The 14,810-nt window shown below is 42.0% G+C and overlaps 2 protein-coding genes across 3 annotated transcripts in view; one reads left to right on the top strand and one right to left on the bottom strand.

The window, feature by feature from the left end:
* The window catches only part of TIMM9 (translocase of inner mitochondrial membrane 9), a 19,068-nt gene extending 16,485 nt beyond the window's left edge, over nucleotides 1–2,583 (top strand). For both annotated transcript variants that reach the window (XM_019010022.4, XM_019010023.3), the window contains 2 exons: nucleotides 133–228; nucleotides 1,910–2,583. In XM_019010022.4, coding sequence (XP_018865567.1) covers nucleotides 133–228; nucleotides 1,910–2,044 — 231 coding nt within the window. In that variant the 3' untranslated portion in view covers nucleotides 2,045–2,583. The remainder of the gene's footprint in view (nucleotides 1–132; nucleotides 229–1,909) is intronic.
* On the bottom strand, nucleotides 1,572–14,810 carry TOMM20L (translocase of outer mitochondrial membrane 20 like). Its single transcript, XM_019010021.4, has 5 exons — nucleotides 14,590–14,810; nucleotides 14,362–14,405; nucleotides 7,960–8,041; nucleotides 3,606–3,748; nucleotides 1,572–2,549 (listed from the first exon to the last, which is right to left on the bottom strand). Exons 1-5 carry the CDS (start codon nucleotides 14,723–14,725, stop codon nucleotides 2,496–2,498), a joined length of 459 nt encoding a protein of 152 aa, XP_018865566.1. The 5' UTR covers nucleotides 14,726–14,810; the 3' UTR covers nucleotides 1,572–2,495.

The following is a 14,810-nucleotide window of genomic DNA, read 5'->3' as shown; positions in this document are numbered from 1 at the left end:
AGTTAGCATAATAACTATGATTTCAAGTGTTATAGTATATTTTGTCTAAATAGAAAATACCAGTAATTTAAGTTTCAAAGCATCTTTGTTTTAAAAAAACAAATACTAAAGAACATTCTGGTTTGTTTGTAGTTTAAGGAATTTCTGGGGACCTACAATAAACTTACAGAGACCTGCTTTTTGGACTGTGTTAAAGACTTCACAACAAGAGAAGTAAAACCTGAAGAGGTATGAAAAGTGTTACTCACTAAAATTCTCCAAGCCTGCATAAACACTCTAAGTAGGATCCCCTTAAGCATTTCACTTGTTCCTACTTATTACAGGAATTTATACTACCTTTTATGTTCCATTGCTTGGAAGAACTGAAGCAGCCACTGAACCACGGCATTGAGTTTAACAGTGCCAAATTTAGTATGACAGTTACATTGTACCAAGTCAGACCATTTTAGAGAAGATGGCTGCAGCTGCTGAGTTACTGTTTCACAACAAAGATTCTTACTAATTAGCTTTCAGCCAAGATGGCCTACCTAGAGAAACTTGGCACAGCCTTTCTGTATGGCCCTGGGAATTCTGGTTGGCTTTGGAAAAAGCAAAGCTTGACTTTGGTGGCTCATATTGAAAACCTCATCCTATTAGAAGTCTTAACTATTTTTTTAAGACAGGGTCTCGCTCTGTTACCCAGGCTGGAGTGCAATGGCATAATCATAGCTCACTGTAACTTTGAACTCCCAGCACATTGGGAGGCCAAGGCAGGTGGATCACTTGAGCCCAGGAGTTCGAAACCAGCCTCAGCAACATGGTGAAACCCTGTCTTTACAAAAAATACAAAAAAAAATTAGCTGGACATGTTGGTACATGCCTGTGGTCCCAGCTACTCGGGAGCTGAGGTGAGAGGGTCACCTGAGCCCGGGAGGCAGAGGTTGCAGTGAGCTGTGATTGCACCACTGCACTCTAGCCTGGGCGACAGAGCAAGACCCTGTCAACAGCAACAACAACAAAAAGCACCAGCCCTCATCTCTACTAAAAAATAAAATGAAAAATTAGCCAGGCGTGGTGGTGTGTGCCTGTAGTCTCAGCTACTCCAGGGGCTGAGGTAGGAGGATCACTTAAGCCCAGGAGGTTGAGGCCACAGTGAGGCACTGCACTCCACCCTGGGCAACAGAGAGAGAACCTGTCTCAAAAAAATAAATAAATAGGCCGGGCACGGTGGCTTACGCCTGGAACTTCAGCACATTGGGAGGCTGAGGCAGGCGGATCACGAGGTCAGGAGATCAAGACCATCCTGGCTAACACAGTGAAACCCCGTCTCTACTAAAAATACAAAAAATTAGCCAGGCATGGTGGCAGGCACCTGTAGTCCCAGTTACTCGGGATGCTGAGGCAGGACAACGGCATGAACTCAGGAGGCGGAGCTTGCAGTGAGCCGAGATCGCACCACTGCACTCAAGCCTGGGTGACACAGCAAGACTCCCTCTCAAAAATAAATAAATAAATTAATTAATTAATTAAAATAAAAAGTAAAAGGTTGAGAATTAAGAATGTTGTTTCTCATTAAAAAGGAACAAACTTACTACTGGGTCTACATTTTAATAATCGAAACAAGAAGACAGGAATGTGGGCTTTCACTTAATACACTTGCAGAAAATCTAGTCCAGAAGCTTTTTGAAAACAGAGACTTATCATTGCTCTTAGTGACTACAAACTGGCAGGCATTCAATATATATTAATGCTTGTCAGTGAATGAAAGTATCAATTAAAAGCTATGGTCAGTTGCTGCCAATTAGTACTATTTAATTCTCAGATATATTCAAAGAAAAGCAAACTACCCCACTGATTCTTTTAGAATACATGCATTTTTAAAAATTCATATTTTTGTGTTGCCTCTTGGATCTTCCCTTTTCATTCCTAGACCACCTGTTCAGAACATTGCTTACAGAAATATTTAAAAATGACACAAAGAATATCCATGAGATTTCAGGAATATCATATTCAGCAGAATGAAGCCCTGGCAGCCAAAGCAGGACTCCTTGGGCAACCACGATAGAGAAGTCCTGATGGATGAACTTTTGATGAAAGATTGCCAACAGCTGCTTTATTGGAAATGAGGACTCATCTGATAGAATCCCCCGAAAGCAGTAGCCACCATGTTCAACCATCTGTCATGACTGTTTGGCAAATGGAAACCGCTGGAGAAACAAAATTGCTATTTACCAGAAATAATCACAATAGAAGGTCTTATTGTTCAATGAAATAATAAGATGCAACATTTGTTGAGGCCTTATGATTCAGCAGCTTGGTCACTTGATTAGAAAAATAAACCATTGTTTCTTCAATTGTGACTGTTAATTTTAAAGCAACTTATGTGTTCAATCATGTATGAGATAGAAAAATTTTTATTACTCAAAGTAAAATAAATGGAAATATCACTGAGCAGTTGTTTATACTGTATGGTACCATAGTATTCTCACTGGACTGTGGATACGTTGAAATGTTTTTCAATCAGGATCATCCTCCAAGCGTTCCTGTTCATTCATGTCTGCCTCAAATTGCTGGTGAATACATAAAATAGTTACTTGCTAATCATTTCAGTGCATGATCCTTTTCTTGCCTCCCTTGTGTCAGGGTGGGCATTACATATACTTTTTTTTTTTTTTGAGACGGAGTTTTGCTTTCGTCACCCAGGATGGAGTGCAACGGCACAATCTCAGCTCACTGCAACCTCCACCTCCCCGGTTCAAGCAATTCTGCTGCCTCAGCCTCCCAAGTAGCTGGGATTACAGGTGTGTGCCACCATGCCCGGCTAACTTTTGTATTTTTAGTAGAAATGGGGTTTCACCACATTGGCCAGGCTGGTCTCGAACTTCTGACCTCAGGTGATCCACCTGCCTCAGCCTCCCAAAGTGCTAGGATTACAGGTGTGAGCCACCGCGCCTGGCCACATATCTTACCTACATTTTCATATATCTTCAGGAAACAATCCCATCTGCCCTAGTTTGGGAATGTTTAAGAGTTGACTGTTATACTGTAATGGAGTTCATGTTTGTGTTTTGTTCAAAAGCTGACAGTCAAATATGATAGATTCCAAGGCTTGCTAATGATAAAAAGTGAACCAAAGTTAATGTCTTATGCCTAATGAATCCTGAAATGAATCCAAGCATTTGCAGGAAATTCTAGTTGATGCATACATACACCAAGCAGTTTAGTAAAATGGAAGTGGACTAAAACTTACTAATCAACTGGCTTATGAATGGATTTCATTTGATACCATTTTAAACCTATATTTAAGAGAATGCTAATTAGCCTGTATGTTTAAATTTACCAAAGTGATTTCTATGTTTTGTATGTTAATGGAAGTAGAAGCAATGTTCCGCTTTAAAATTGAACTGTTGAAATACGGATAATACTCAAGAAAATATACAATTTATTATAGTCAAAGGAAAATGAAGAATAGGCTTGCTTCATGTTAAAGCAGCCAAAAATTCAGAGATTTCACTTATTTAAGATTTTGGGCAATTCACACACATACTTTGATATTTCTGTGTAGTCAAGCATAACATAGCTATTTACTGTGTACATTTCACAAAGATAATTAAATATGTGCTCACCTGGCAAATAAGGGGAATTTTGTGCAACAGCATCTCAAATACCTTGGGAGGGAGAGTGTGTTTGAAAACTTTCAGAAGTTCCCGTGGTTGCTCGCACACTAAAAGGGCATTGCCAAGGTATTGAATCCCCATTCTGTGCTCTCCTGAAACAGAATGACAAGTTTTGAGCAAAATTTTGAAGTTCTTTAAAACAGACATTCTACAAATCCAAGAAAGCAACAAGCATTAAAAATTAAAAGCATATCAAACTAAAGACTACTTAGACAAGTCTTGTGAAGAGTAGAGTACAAATATGAGGAAGATGTTGAGCTTCACAGTGGTGAAGTGGCAATATTAATTTTGAGCCAAATTACAGCAAGTATACTCTTACTGTTTAGAAGTACACTCTTGCATTGGACATGCTCGTGTTCTATAATTTGGGTATGGAGGGAAGAGGATACTGAGGTTTTTTGTAAGCAGTTGTCTGCTTTTATTAATATCTGATAGGTTATCTTTACATGTGTGATTGATAAAATATTATAGATGAAACATCTGATGTTCCAGCTAAATGGAACTTAAAAAAAATAGATTTCACTATCAAAGAGTTGAAACAAGATGTAGTGTAACATGAATTATATACCCCGGGGAAAAAAATAAGAGATTTATGAACTCTGATTTCTAAGCACAGTTTTAAAGTGAGTTTTAGGATGATTGGCTTTGAAGTAACAACAAATGAAATATGTGAAGAGTGAAAATTAATCATAGCATTTCTGTTTAAGTTAGAACATGGAATGACTTTAATCTCACTCCCTTGTTTTACTTTAAGGAAACAGGCAAAGATCAGTGAAATGATGTATAGTTTCAATGCTGATTAATGCTAGCCTTAGGAATATAATCTAATTTTCTGACCCTTGAGACTAGAGTACTGCCTCTCTTCAGGTATTTGGTAATCACAGGAGTTGAAATATTGACATACTTCATATAACTAGGTAGAAAATAAAATATGGCCCTACAGGTAAGTATAATAATAGATTTTTATTAGCTGAAACTAGTTTTCCATTTATCAGTTGAAATACATGGTCATAGGAAGAGAATAGTGCGTGACAGAAAAAAATGCTTTCCAAAGATTTGTATTAAGCTTGAACAATAGGGATATGTCCTGATTTAAATACATTAATTTTACATTTTCAACATAATAGTGCCTGTTCTCAAGATTGGTGATGCTAACAATACAAAACAATCAATTTGGTCAAATAATTCAACCAACCAATAAATTCAATCATACCAGCTACTCAGAAATTTCAATCAAAATTATTGGCCCTATGGTTTCATATAGATATAGCCACCATTGAGATGGCTACAGAACTGTATTTTACCTGACAGAAAATGACGAAAATTGTGGGTGATAGCAAAGGGGAATGGAGAAAGTTAAGAAGACTGCAGAAAACTGGGTGAAAAATTGCCACATTGGATAGAATACTGTACTGGTTGGTTCTCAATGTTTTAGTAACCTAGGGAGATTTAAAAAAAAAATATTGACACCTGGGTTCCAGCCCCATAGATTCTGATTTAATTGGTTTGGGGTTTGATGAAGAATTAAAGAATAAGCAGCCAAGACCGAGAACTGCGATATAAGTAAAATATGGAAGTATAAAACTTCTGTAAAGAACTGTTGGGGGGTGGGCGTGGTGGCTCACACCTGTAATCCCAACACTTTGGGAGGCTGAGGAGGGCGAATCACTTGAGGTCAGTTTGAGACCAGCCTGGCCAACATGGCAAAACCCAGTCTCTGCTAAAAATGGAAAAATTAGCCAGGCATGGTGGCACACACCTGTATAATCCTAGCTACTTGGGAGGCTGAGACATGAGAATTGCTTGAACCCGGAAGGCTGAGCCAAGATCATGCCACTGCACTCCAGCGTGGGTGACAGAGTGAGACACTGTCCCCCAAAAATAAAAAAGCTATTAAATAATTTTGCAGTTTAAAATTTAAAAACCCAAGTTTGCAACGTATGTTCAGATCACCTCTAAATCTAATTAAACTATTACATCATAGCTCTTAAGCATACAGTGAATAGGAATAAAATGTGATAAAATACGTTATCATCTTTTTTCTTCTGACTTATAATTCAGAACTTTCTTTCCCACAATTTGAGGGCCCTTGTTTACAAAAAAGAATATAAAATTATGAGTACAAAATTACTAGGGGTGGCTGGGCGCGGTGGCTCATGCCTGTAATCCCAGCACTTTGGGAGGCCAAGGCGGGTGGATCACTTGAGGCCAGGAGTTTGAGACCAGCCTGACCAACATGGTGAAACCCTGTGTCTACTAAGAATACAAAATTAGCTGGGCGTGGTGGTGCACGCCTGTAATCCCAGCTACTTGGAAGGCTGAGGCAGGAGAATCGCTTGAACCTGGAAGGCAGAGATTGCAATGGGCTGAGATGGCACCATTGCACTCCAGCCTGGGCAACAAGAGTGAAACTCCATCTCAAAAAAAAAAAAAAAAAAAAAAAAATTGCTAGGGGGCCTTAAAGGCCTATGCAAATAAAGGTCTTTAGACATAAGCTTCACTGGTTTATGTAAAGTCACTTCTGTTTATATCATTCAAGTCAGTTCTAACTGTACATTTTGTCATCAATATTTAGCAGGTATTTTTAGTCCATTTCAAAAATTACTCCATCTAAAAGCAAAAATCGTTAATATTTAGCAGGCATTTTTAGTCCATTCAAAAATTACTCCATCTGAAAGCAAAGATAATACTAAATGAAATATTAAAATACAAATTACAGTGATTAATGTGCAATGATTTTGAATGCCTGCAACTTTTTCATTTCTCAAAACCTTTATAATGGTTTTAAGCCACTGAATAAAAATCTCCGTCATTGCTGTGAGTTGTCTAGGATTTTGACTTCCTCTTTGTTTTTATAAATCCTGGAGAATGCTCCTTACCGATTGAAAAAACCTTTTGAAAAAAAAAAAACAACAGAAAGGCAAAAACAGGTACAGGCACTGTGATATGCAAGGGAGTTTGTAACACTTAAAAAATATATATACATTGTACTGATGGGTGTAATGCTGATTTATCCAGCAATATCAGTCACTTCTTAAATTAAGAAACCTCAAGACAAATTTTCCTTTCCAGGGTTTAACACCAGAATAAGGACATTATGATTATAATATTTATACAATAATAATATTATCTACCATCATTTTGCCTGACAATATTATGAAGTTTTCTCAAATCCATCTGGAATTAGGTAGGAATAAATTATTTATTTATTTGTTTATTTATTTTTTGAGCCGGAGTCTCGCTCTGTCGCCCAGGCTGGAGTGCAGTGGTGCGATCTCGGCTCACTGCAAGCTCCGCCTCCCGGGTTCACACCATTCTCCTGCCTCAGCCTCCCAAGTAGCTGGGACTACAGGCACCCGCCACCATGCCCGGCTAATTTTTTGTATTTTTAGTAGAGACAGGGTTTCACCGTGTTAGCCAGGATGGTCTCAATCTCCTGACCTCATGATCCGCCCGCCTCGGCCTCCCAAAGTGCTGGGATTACAGGCGTGAGCCACCGTGCCCAGCCGGTAGGAATAAATTATAACTCAAAATATGACCATTAAGTGTAAGGTAGCCCCGACAGGCATCACTCCACTAAACACAGTAAAAGAATGGACATTCATAGGGAATTAAGTTATCGACAAAGTAAATAAGTATTAAGAATATTCTAAGAAAGCAGGAACATTTTTATAAAGCAGTTAGAATTTTTTAAAGTTGTTTTGTTTTCTTGAGACAGAGTCTCTGTCTCCCAGGCTGGAGTATAGTGGCAAGATGATGGCTCACTGCAACCTCAAACTCCTGGGCTCAAGTGATCCTCTCACCTCAGCCTTCTGAGTAGCTGGGACTACAGGCACATGCCATGGTACCCAACTAATTTTTAAAGTTTTTTGTAGAGACAGGGTCTTGCTTTGTTGCCCAGGCTGTTCTCAAACTGTTGGCCTCAAGCAATCCTCTTGCTTTGGCCTCCCAAAGTGTTGGGATTACAGGTATGAGCCACCACACCTGGCAAAAAGTTTTTATTCTTAACATTTAGTTACTTGGAAAACTCACTGACTTAGAATTTTATATAACAATAAATGAGGTATTTTTGTATTTGGCTTTGCTACTCCGTTTGCCCACTTCCAAGTCTACGACTTGAACACTAAATGCTAACATAATTCAAGAGTACAGTATGATGAAGTGAACATGCTGGGATAGTTTTTCTTTAATGAGGGTAGTTGGCTAACACATCCAGCTAGTTATTTGACATACAAATACTAATCAATAAATATTTCTCAAGTATAAGCTGTCGTAACTCACAAAAGAACATTTACATTCTTACCTCTAGATAACCAAAGTTCTCCCATCCGTACCTCTTGCAAGAAAAGTTCTTGCAACTTTTTATTCTTCGTTGGATCCCACAACTAAAATATTCATAAAATATTCAACAATGAGTAATGAAGGTAAGGTATATGGCTACTGATCAAATTATTTTTTATTTAAAAAGAACATCTTGGGCCGGATGCGGTGGCTCACACCTGTAATCCCAACACTTTGGGAGGCCGAGGCGGGCAGATCACCTGAGGTCAGGAGTTCGAGACCAGCCTGACCAACATGGAGAAACCCCGTCTCTACTAAAAATACAAAATTAGCCAGGTGTGGTGGTGCATGCCTGTAATCCCAGCTACTCAGGAGGCCGAGGCAGGAGAATCGCTTGAACCTGGGAGGCAGAGGTTGCAATGGGCCAACATCACACCATTGCACTCTAGCCTGGACAACAAGAGCGAAACTCCGTCACAAAAAAGAAAGAAAGGAAAAAAAAAAGGACATCTTGAACCTAGTCTCTAAATCCAAAGTATGACAAATGTAGTTGTTCTTTATAATATTTAAACCAATTTTCTAAAATGGGATTATTTTAAGTGATTTAAAAAAACATGACATATTTGTTAGGTTGAGATGCTTATAATAAATAACTCTCATCCCAAATTTTACCCAGCCACATATAGCAGAAATCCTACTGTAGTTAATATAACAAAGGTAGTTTTGTATGTTGCAAAATTATTTTCTTGCCCAGGATATTAACAGTGCCTGTTGATTTGGTTGCATGATTTCTCTGGCTTACAAGGTCATTTTGGTCTTTTAGTTGTGAGACCTGTTCATGTAGCAGTAACTCTCTAATCAGGGAAACAAAAAACTATGCTAAGCCTTCTGTACTCACACCCTCAAAAGGAAAGGGACAAAGGACCTGGTTGGGGGTTGGCAGGGGAATGAGTGTTCAGAAGGATGCTTTGGTTTACTGCGGTTGGTTCATGAAGGCAACCATGGCCACAAGATGGCATCATCATTGGTACTACACCTAGGGTTGGTCTTTCAAGGTACACTGTGCAAAGCCTAGCCCAAAATAGCAACTCCACTGCCAGTTACTTCAGCTCCAATGTTTCAAATCTGTAAGGTTTTCATTTTTGTTTTCCCCCACTAATTTTCTTTTTAAAATGCAATGACCCTGGAAAGGGGTCACCTTTTTTTTTTTTTTTTGAGACAGAGTCTTGCTCTGTCACCCAGGCTGGAGTGCAGTGGTGCAATCTCAGCTCACTGCAAGCTCCGCCTCCCAGGTTGACGCCATTCTCCTGCCTCAGCCTCCCGAGTAGCTGGGGCTATAGGTGCCCGTCACCACGCCCAGCTAATTCTTGTATTTTTAGTAGAGATGGGATTTCACCTCGTTAGCTAGGATGGTCTCGATCTCCTGACTTTGTGATCCGCCCACCTCGGCCTCCCAAAGTGCTAGGATTACAGGTGTGAGCCACCATGCCCAGCCAGGGGTCACCTTTTAAGCTTGTATCATCAAATATACTAATAATCAGTAACATCAGAGGTTTTACTCAATAGACGTTTAGTGAGCACTGGCAAGGGCAGGACACTCAAGGAAAAGCTGGAAGGAATTGGAGACCAAGACCCCTGTGCCCATCCCCAAGGAGCCACAGTCTAATAAAGGGAAAGTGATCACGTAGGTACAAGAAGAAGTCCAATGTCCTCTGGGGCTCAAAGTACAGAGACATTACATCTAGTTGGAGAATTGTCAAAGGCTTCTCAGAAAAGATAGTGTTTGAGCTGTGGTTCAGTGAAAGTTTGATGAGGAAAGTATAAGCAACGCAAAATTGCAGGGAACATAGCAAGTGAACTTAATTAGCTAGATTATGATAGGGTAAATGTTTGTTTGTTTGTTTTTTGAGACAAAGTCTCGCTCTGTTGCCCAAGCTGGAGTGCAGTGGCGCAATCTCGGCTCACTGCAACCTCTGCCTCTCGGGTTCAAGTGATTCTCCTGCCTCAGCCTCCTGAGTAGCTGGGATTACAGGTGCACGCCACTATGCCCAGCCAACTTTTGTATTTTTAGTAGAGACGGGGTTTCACCATGTTGGTCAGGCTGCTCTCAAACTCCTGACCTCGTGATCCACCCACCTTGGCCTCCCAAAGTGCTGGGATTACAGGCCTGAGCCACCGCGCCGGCCATAATAGGGTAAATGTAGCAACAATATTACCATTATTGAAGGCCAGCTATAAACTAGGAACTTTACATATATTATTTCCAATCCCTAGGAAAATAAGGCAGTCAATCGGAATAGGCAGCCATCAAAGGCATAGCGCCAAGCTGAGACTGTTTTTTTTTTTTCTTTTTTTTTTTTTTGGAGACGGAGTCTCACTCTGTTGCCCAGGCTGGAGTGCAGTGGTGTGATCTTGGCTCACTGCAACTTTCAGCTCACTGCAACCTCCGTCTCCCAGGTTCAAGCGATTCTCTTGCCTCAGCCTCCCAGGGACCTGGGACTATAGGCGTGCGCCACCATGCCTGGCTAATTTTGCATTTTTAGTAGAGATGGGGTTTCACCATGTTGGCCAGACTGGTCTTGAACTCCTGACCTCAGGTGATCCAACCACCTCGGCCTCCCAAAGTGCGGATTACAGGTGTGAGCCACTGTACCCAGCAAAGCTGGTCTTTAATCTGCAGAGTAGGGAGCTACTGCAAGGAATTACATATTCAGAGCTGCCATTTAGAAGAAATTTACCCTAACAGCATAAGAATAGAGGCAGGGTGGCAAGTTAGGAAACTATTACAATAACCTGGGTAAAAGGTAATAAAAGCCTTTAGTTGCAGGGAAGTAATAGAAATAGACAAGTGGGATATATATATATATATATATATATATATATATGCAATAGAGCATTTGAAAATAAGAATTGGTCATTGTTTATGATGGATGAAGTTGATATTTAAACAAGATGAGTCAGGGTCACAGCAGGGAGGCTAGTGATACCAGGAGCATCATAAGGAAACAGGAGTAGGCACAGTGGCAAGGTGGGGGAGATGATGAATTTACTTCGGGACACACTAAGGTGAGGTGCCAACAGAATGTCCAGATGACAGAGTCTGGTAGGCAGATGAAACTTGGGACACCAGGTCTAGAGTAGTACATTTGAAATCACTTTTGGAGAAGGGAAAGATCTTCTAGGGAGAGGGGGAAGAATACAGAACCCAAGGCCCATGTTTCACAAAGCATCACCTGAAGGAGCTGTTAAAACTGCAGTTTCTTGGACTCCACCCAGACCTACTGAATCAATCTCTGGGAGTAGGGCCCAGGAATTTGCATTTTTAAACAAACTCTTCAGGTGATTCTTATGGATCCTAAAGTCTGACAGTCACTGTGCCAGTAAGAATTCCCTAGGCTACTGGATCAGAATTGCTGGGATCAGGGTCAAATAATCCATATTTTAACAGATGCTCCAGGTAAATCTAATGCAGCAATGGACCATACTTTGGGAAAGTCCTGGGAAGAAGAGGAAGAAAGACCCTAGAAAAAGTGAGAAAAGACTCTTTCTCTGCTTTGGTTTATTCATCTGTAAAATGAGAATAGAGGCCAGGCACAGTGGCTCCCTCCTGTAATCCCAACACTTCAGGAGGCCAAGGCCGGCAGACTGCTTGAGCTCAGGAGTTCAAGACCAGCCTGGGCAATGTTGCGAAACCCATCTCTGTAAAAGTACAAAAACTAGCCAGGCATGGTGGTATGCACCTGTAGTCCCAGCTATTTAGGAGACTGAGGTGGGAGAATCACCTGACCCCAAAAGGGTTGAGGCTGCAGTGAGCTGTGATCATTGCCACTGTACTCCAGCCTGGGCAACAGAGTGAGACCCTGTGTCAAAAAAAAAAAAATTAGAATAGAGTTGTGACAATTATATGAAAGAACATTTGAAAAATCCTGCTTGTGCTGCTTCCTCACTTGAAATAATTTATTATTTCATATATGGGAAATAATATTAATTTATTATTAATAATTATTGATTTATATCAATACATTATAGTGTGACTTAGTTATGGCTTAATATGAATATAATTAGATTATATTATAATTAAAATATGATTAATTTATATTAATATAAATCATTTATTATTTCCCATATGAACTGCCATTGACTGATTTTCTTGTTTTCAACTTCCTTTCTCCACATTGGAACCAGAGTTGTCTTATTTAAAAAATAAAACCAAAATAATTGTGTCTGTTCTCTGAAATAAAGTCACCATCATTAGTTATCCACCACAACAGAAAAATGTCCTGACTTTTCAGTTTGGCATTCAAAGTCCTCCACAGTAAGACACTAAACTGACCCTCAGCTATCTCTCTGGCCATAATACTCCTTGAACATTACAATTTCATGTTCTGTGCCTCTGCACAAGATGTTTCCCTCTGCCTACAATGAACAACAATATTCAACAAACATTTGCTGGGCACCTACCGCGCTAGACTCTGTTCTAGGCACTGGAAACAATGGAGAGTAAAAAACAAAGTCTGCCCTCACACAGCTTAGTGTAATAAACGGAAAGCATTAATCAAATAATTACACAAATGTGCAAGTGAAACCATGGACAATGACGAGGGACATGGAGCTGTATCAGGCTCTGTCCCAGTCAAGTCAGGGAAGGTATCTCCACTCCCATGTCCAGCTCTTTGGACACTCCCTACCCAGCTAACTATGTCAAATGGGCTTTTATTCTCTACTGTGATTCCATTTTGAAACCCCGGAAGTGTCTTTGACTCCGCCTCTCCATTACCCTTTACTCAGTCGGCATGAACTGTACTCTTCCCAGTTACCACTACCACCACCATAGTTCAGGATTTTTATTACCTCTCAACTAAATTGCTGCAATAGCTTGTTTTCCTTTCCAGTCCATTAAGTACACTCCTGCTTGATCAATCTAAGAATATTTCTCTTCTGCCTTTCTTTCCTTCTTTTTAAAAAATTCCTGCTTAGAAATCTTCAGTAATTCCTCCATTGAATCTCAGTTCCTTAACCTGGCCTTCAAAGCAAGCCTTCCCTAATTCAATCCTACTTTCGCTCTCCAACCTTACCACCCACTATTCCTCAGTATGACTCCTTTGCCAAACTGGTTTACTGAATGTGCTTGGCAGATGCCCCACTTTGCATCTTTATGCACATGCTGTTCCCTCCATCCTGTATCCTCTCTCCTGAAACCAAGCCACAAATTCATCATCCTTCCAGGCTCAGTTCAATGCCACTTCCGCTACAAAGTCTTCTCCGGAAAAACTGCATGTTTCAAAAATGGCTACCGCAATATTCCCGGTCACACAAGTGCTTTCAAAACCTTGCCATCCCTGTTGAGAGGTAGAATCTATTTCCTCTCCCTTTAAATTGAGTAGGCTTCAATGTTGCCAGAAGTGGTACCATCTGCTCTTCCACATGGGCACATGTTCTAGTTCACATGCATGTGCGTGCTCTCTCTATACACAGACACACACACACACACATATATATACACACACATACATATATGTGTTTGCTTGTCCCTTGGGACACAGCCCATCACACAAATGAAGAATCCCAGATCACACAGACGTGTAGGTGCTCTGGCTAACAATCTCAGCTAAGTAAACATCCAGCATCAACTGCGCATTGCTTGTGGCCAGGAGTTCTAGTTCAGCCTGGGCAACATAGGAACACCCTTGTCTCTTTCTTTTTTTATAGACAGTGTCTTGCTCTGTCGCCCAGGCTGCAACTACCACTCCCGGACTCAAGCAATTCTCCTGCCTCAGTCTCCCAAGTAGCTGAGACTACAGGCACACGCCACCACTTCCGGCTAATTTTTGTATTTTTAGTAGAGACAGGCTTTCACCATGTTGGCCAGGCTGGTCTCAAACTCCTGACCTCACGTGATCTGCCCGCCTTGCCTCCCAAAGTGCTGGGATTACAGGCGTGAGCCACCAAGCCCGGCCCGCCTCTTAAAAACAACAAAAAAGGGACTAATCAAATTTTGCCGCAGAGATTTAGAAAACACGAAGATGCCTTCTGCTTCTGAGCTACAAGAAAGGCCCTGCGGGAGAACAATCCAGAAGTTACTGCCATGTGACCGTGGCCAGCCTGGGTTTTTAAGTGTCCTGTGCGGCTCTGACAGGGCAAAAGGCTCCTCTTCCTTCTTCCAGTTAAAATAAGTGCCTGTTGTACAGTGTTTTGCTTTGCAGCTGTCTTTTTATAACTCCAACTTCTTCCTCCTTCCTTCCCTCCCTTTTGTGAGAGGAGAGTGACTTGGCCTGAGGCGGTGCGTGGCGCGCGAGGGCAGGCCTCTTCCCGGGCACGGGCGGCTGAGGGAACTACCTGCTGCCGAGCCCGCCAGGAGCTAAGCAACCCAGCGAGCCCGGACCTGCGTCTACTGAGCTACCTGAGCGGATCGAAAGCACTGCACCTGCGTGCCCCGCTCCTCAGCCTTTTGAGGCTCTGCTCTTCTTTCTGCGAACACAACACAGCACATTCTAGCTGGGAGGCCAGTCCCGAGGCAGGCGTGGGCCCAGTGGTCCTGCCTGCCCGGGCGCCGCGGGCCCCTCGGCAGAGGCTGCGGCACTCACGGCCCGGCCTCTCAGTGGGGGGCCCGCGCTGCCCGGCCCGGCCGCGCCTCCGCCTCGGTCCCACTCACTGTCCCGCAGGCGGCGCTTGAACGCGGGGTCCCCGCGCCGCTTCCGGTCGAGGTAAATACAATAGCCCAGGAAGGCGAAACCGCCACAGGCCGCGGCGGCGGCCAAGAGGCCGAGGAGGGAGCGGACGGAGGGCATCCGGCCGCGGGCGTCCCACAAGCCGAGCGTTGGGCGCGGGCCGGCCGGCAGGGGGCGTCGGCGCGGCGGCCCATCCGGCCTCGGG

The sequence above is a fragment of the Gorilla gorilla genome, chromosome 15 (genome assembly GCF_029281585.2).
Source record: "Gorilla gorilla gorilla isolate KB3781 chromosome 15, NHGRI_mGorGor1-v2.1_pri, whole genome shotgun sequence".
NCBI classification, from domain to species: domain Eukaryota; kingdom Metazoa; phylum Chordata; class Mammalia; order Primates; family Hominidae; genus Gorilla; species Gorilla gorilla.
Note: the sequence above shows the minus strand (reverse complement) of the source record. Positions and strands in the feature narration are given on the sequence as shown.

Coding starts and splice junctions, on each gene's coding strand:
- TOMM20L (XM_019010021.4), bottom strand. CDS start 14,725: ATGCCCTCCGTCCGCTCCCTCCTCGGCCTCTTGGCCGCCGCCGCGGCC. Junction 14,406..14,589: donor CAAGCGCCGCCTGCGGGACA/GTGAGTGGGACC, acceptor TTGTGTTCGCAG/AAAGAAGAGCAGAGCCTCAA. Junction 3,749..7,959: donor AGAACTTTGGTTATCTAGAG/GTAAGAATGTAA, acceptor ATTCTGTTTCAG/GAGAGCACAGAATGGGGATT.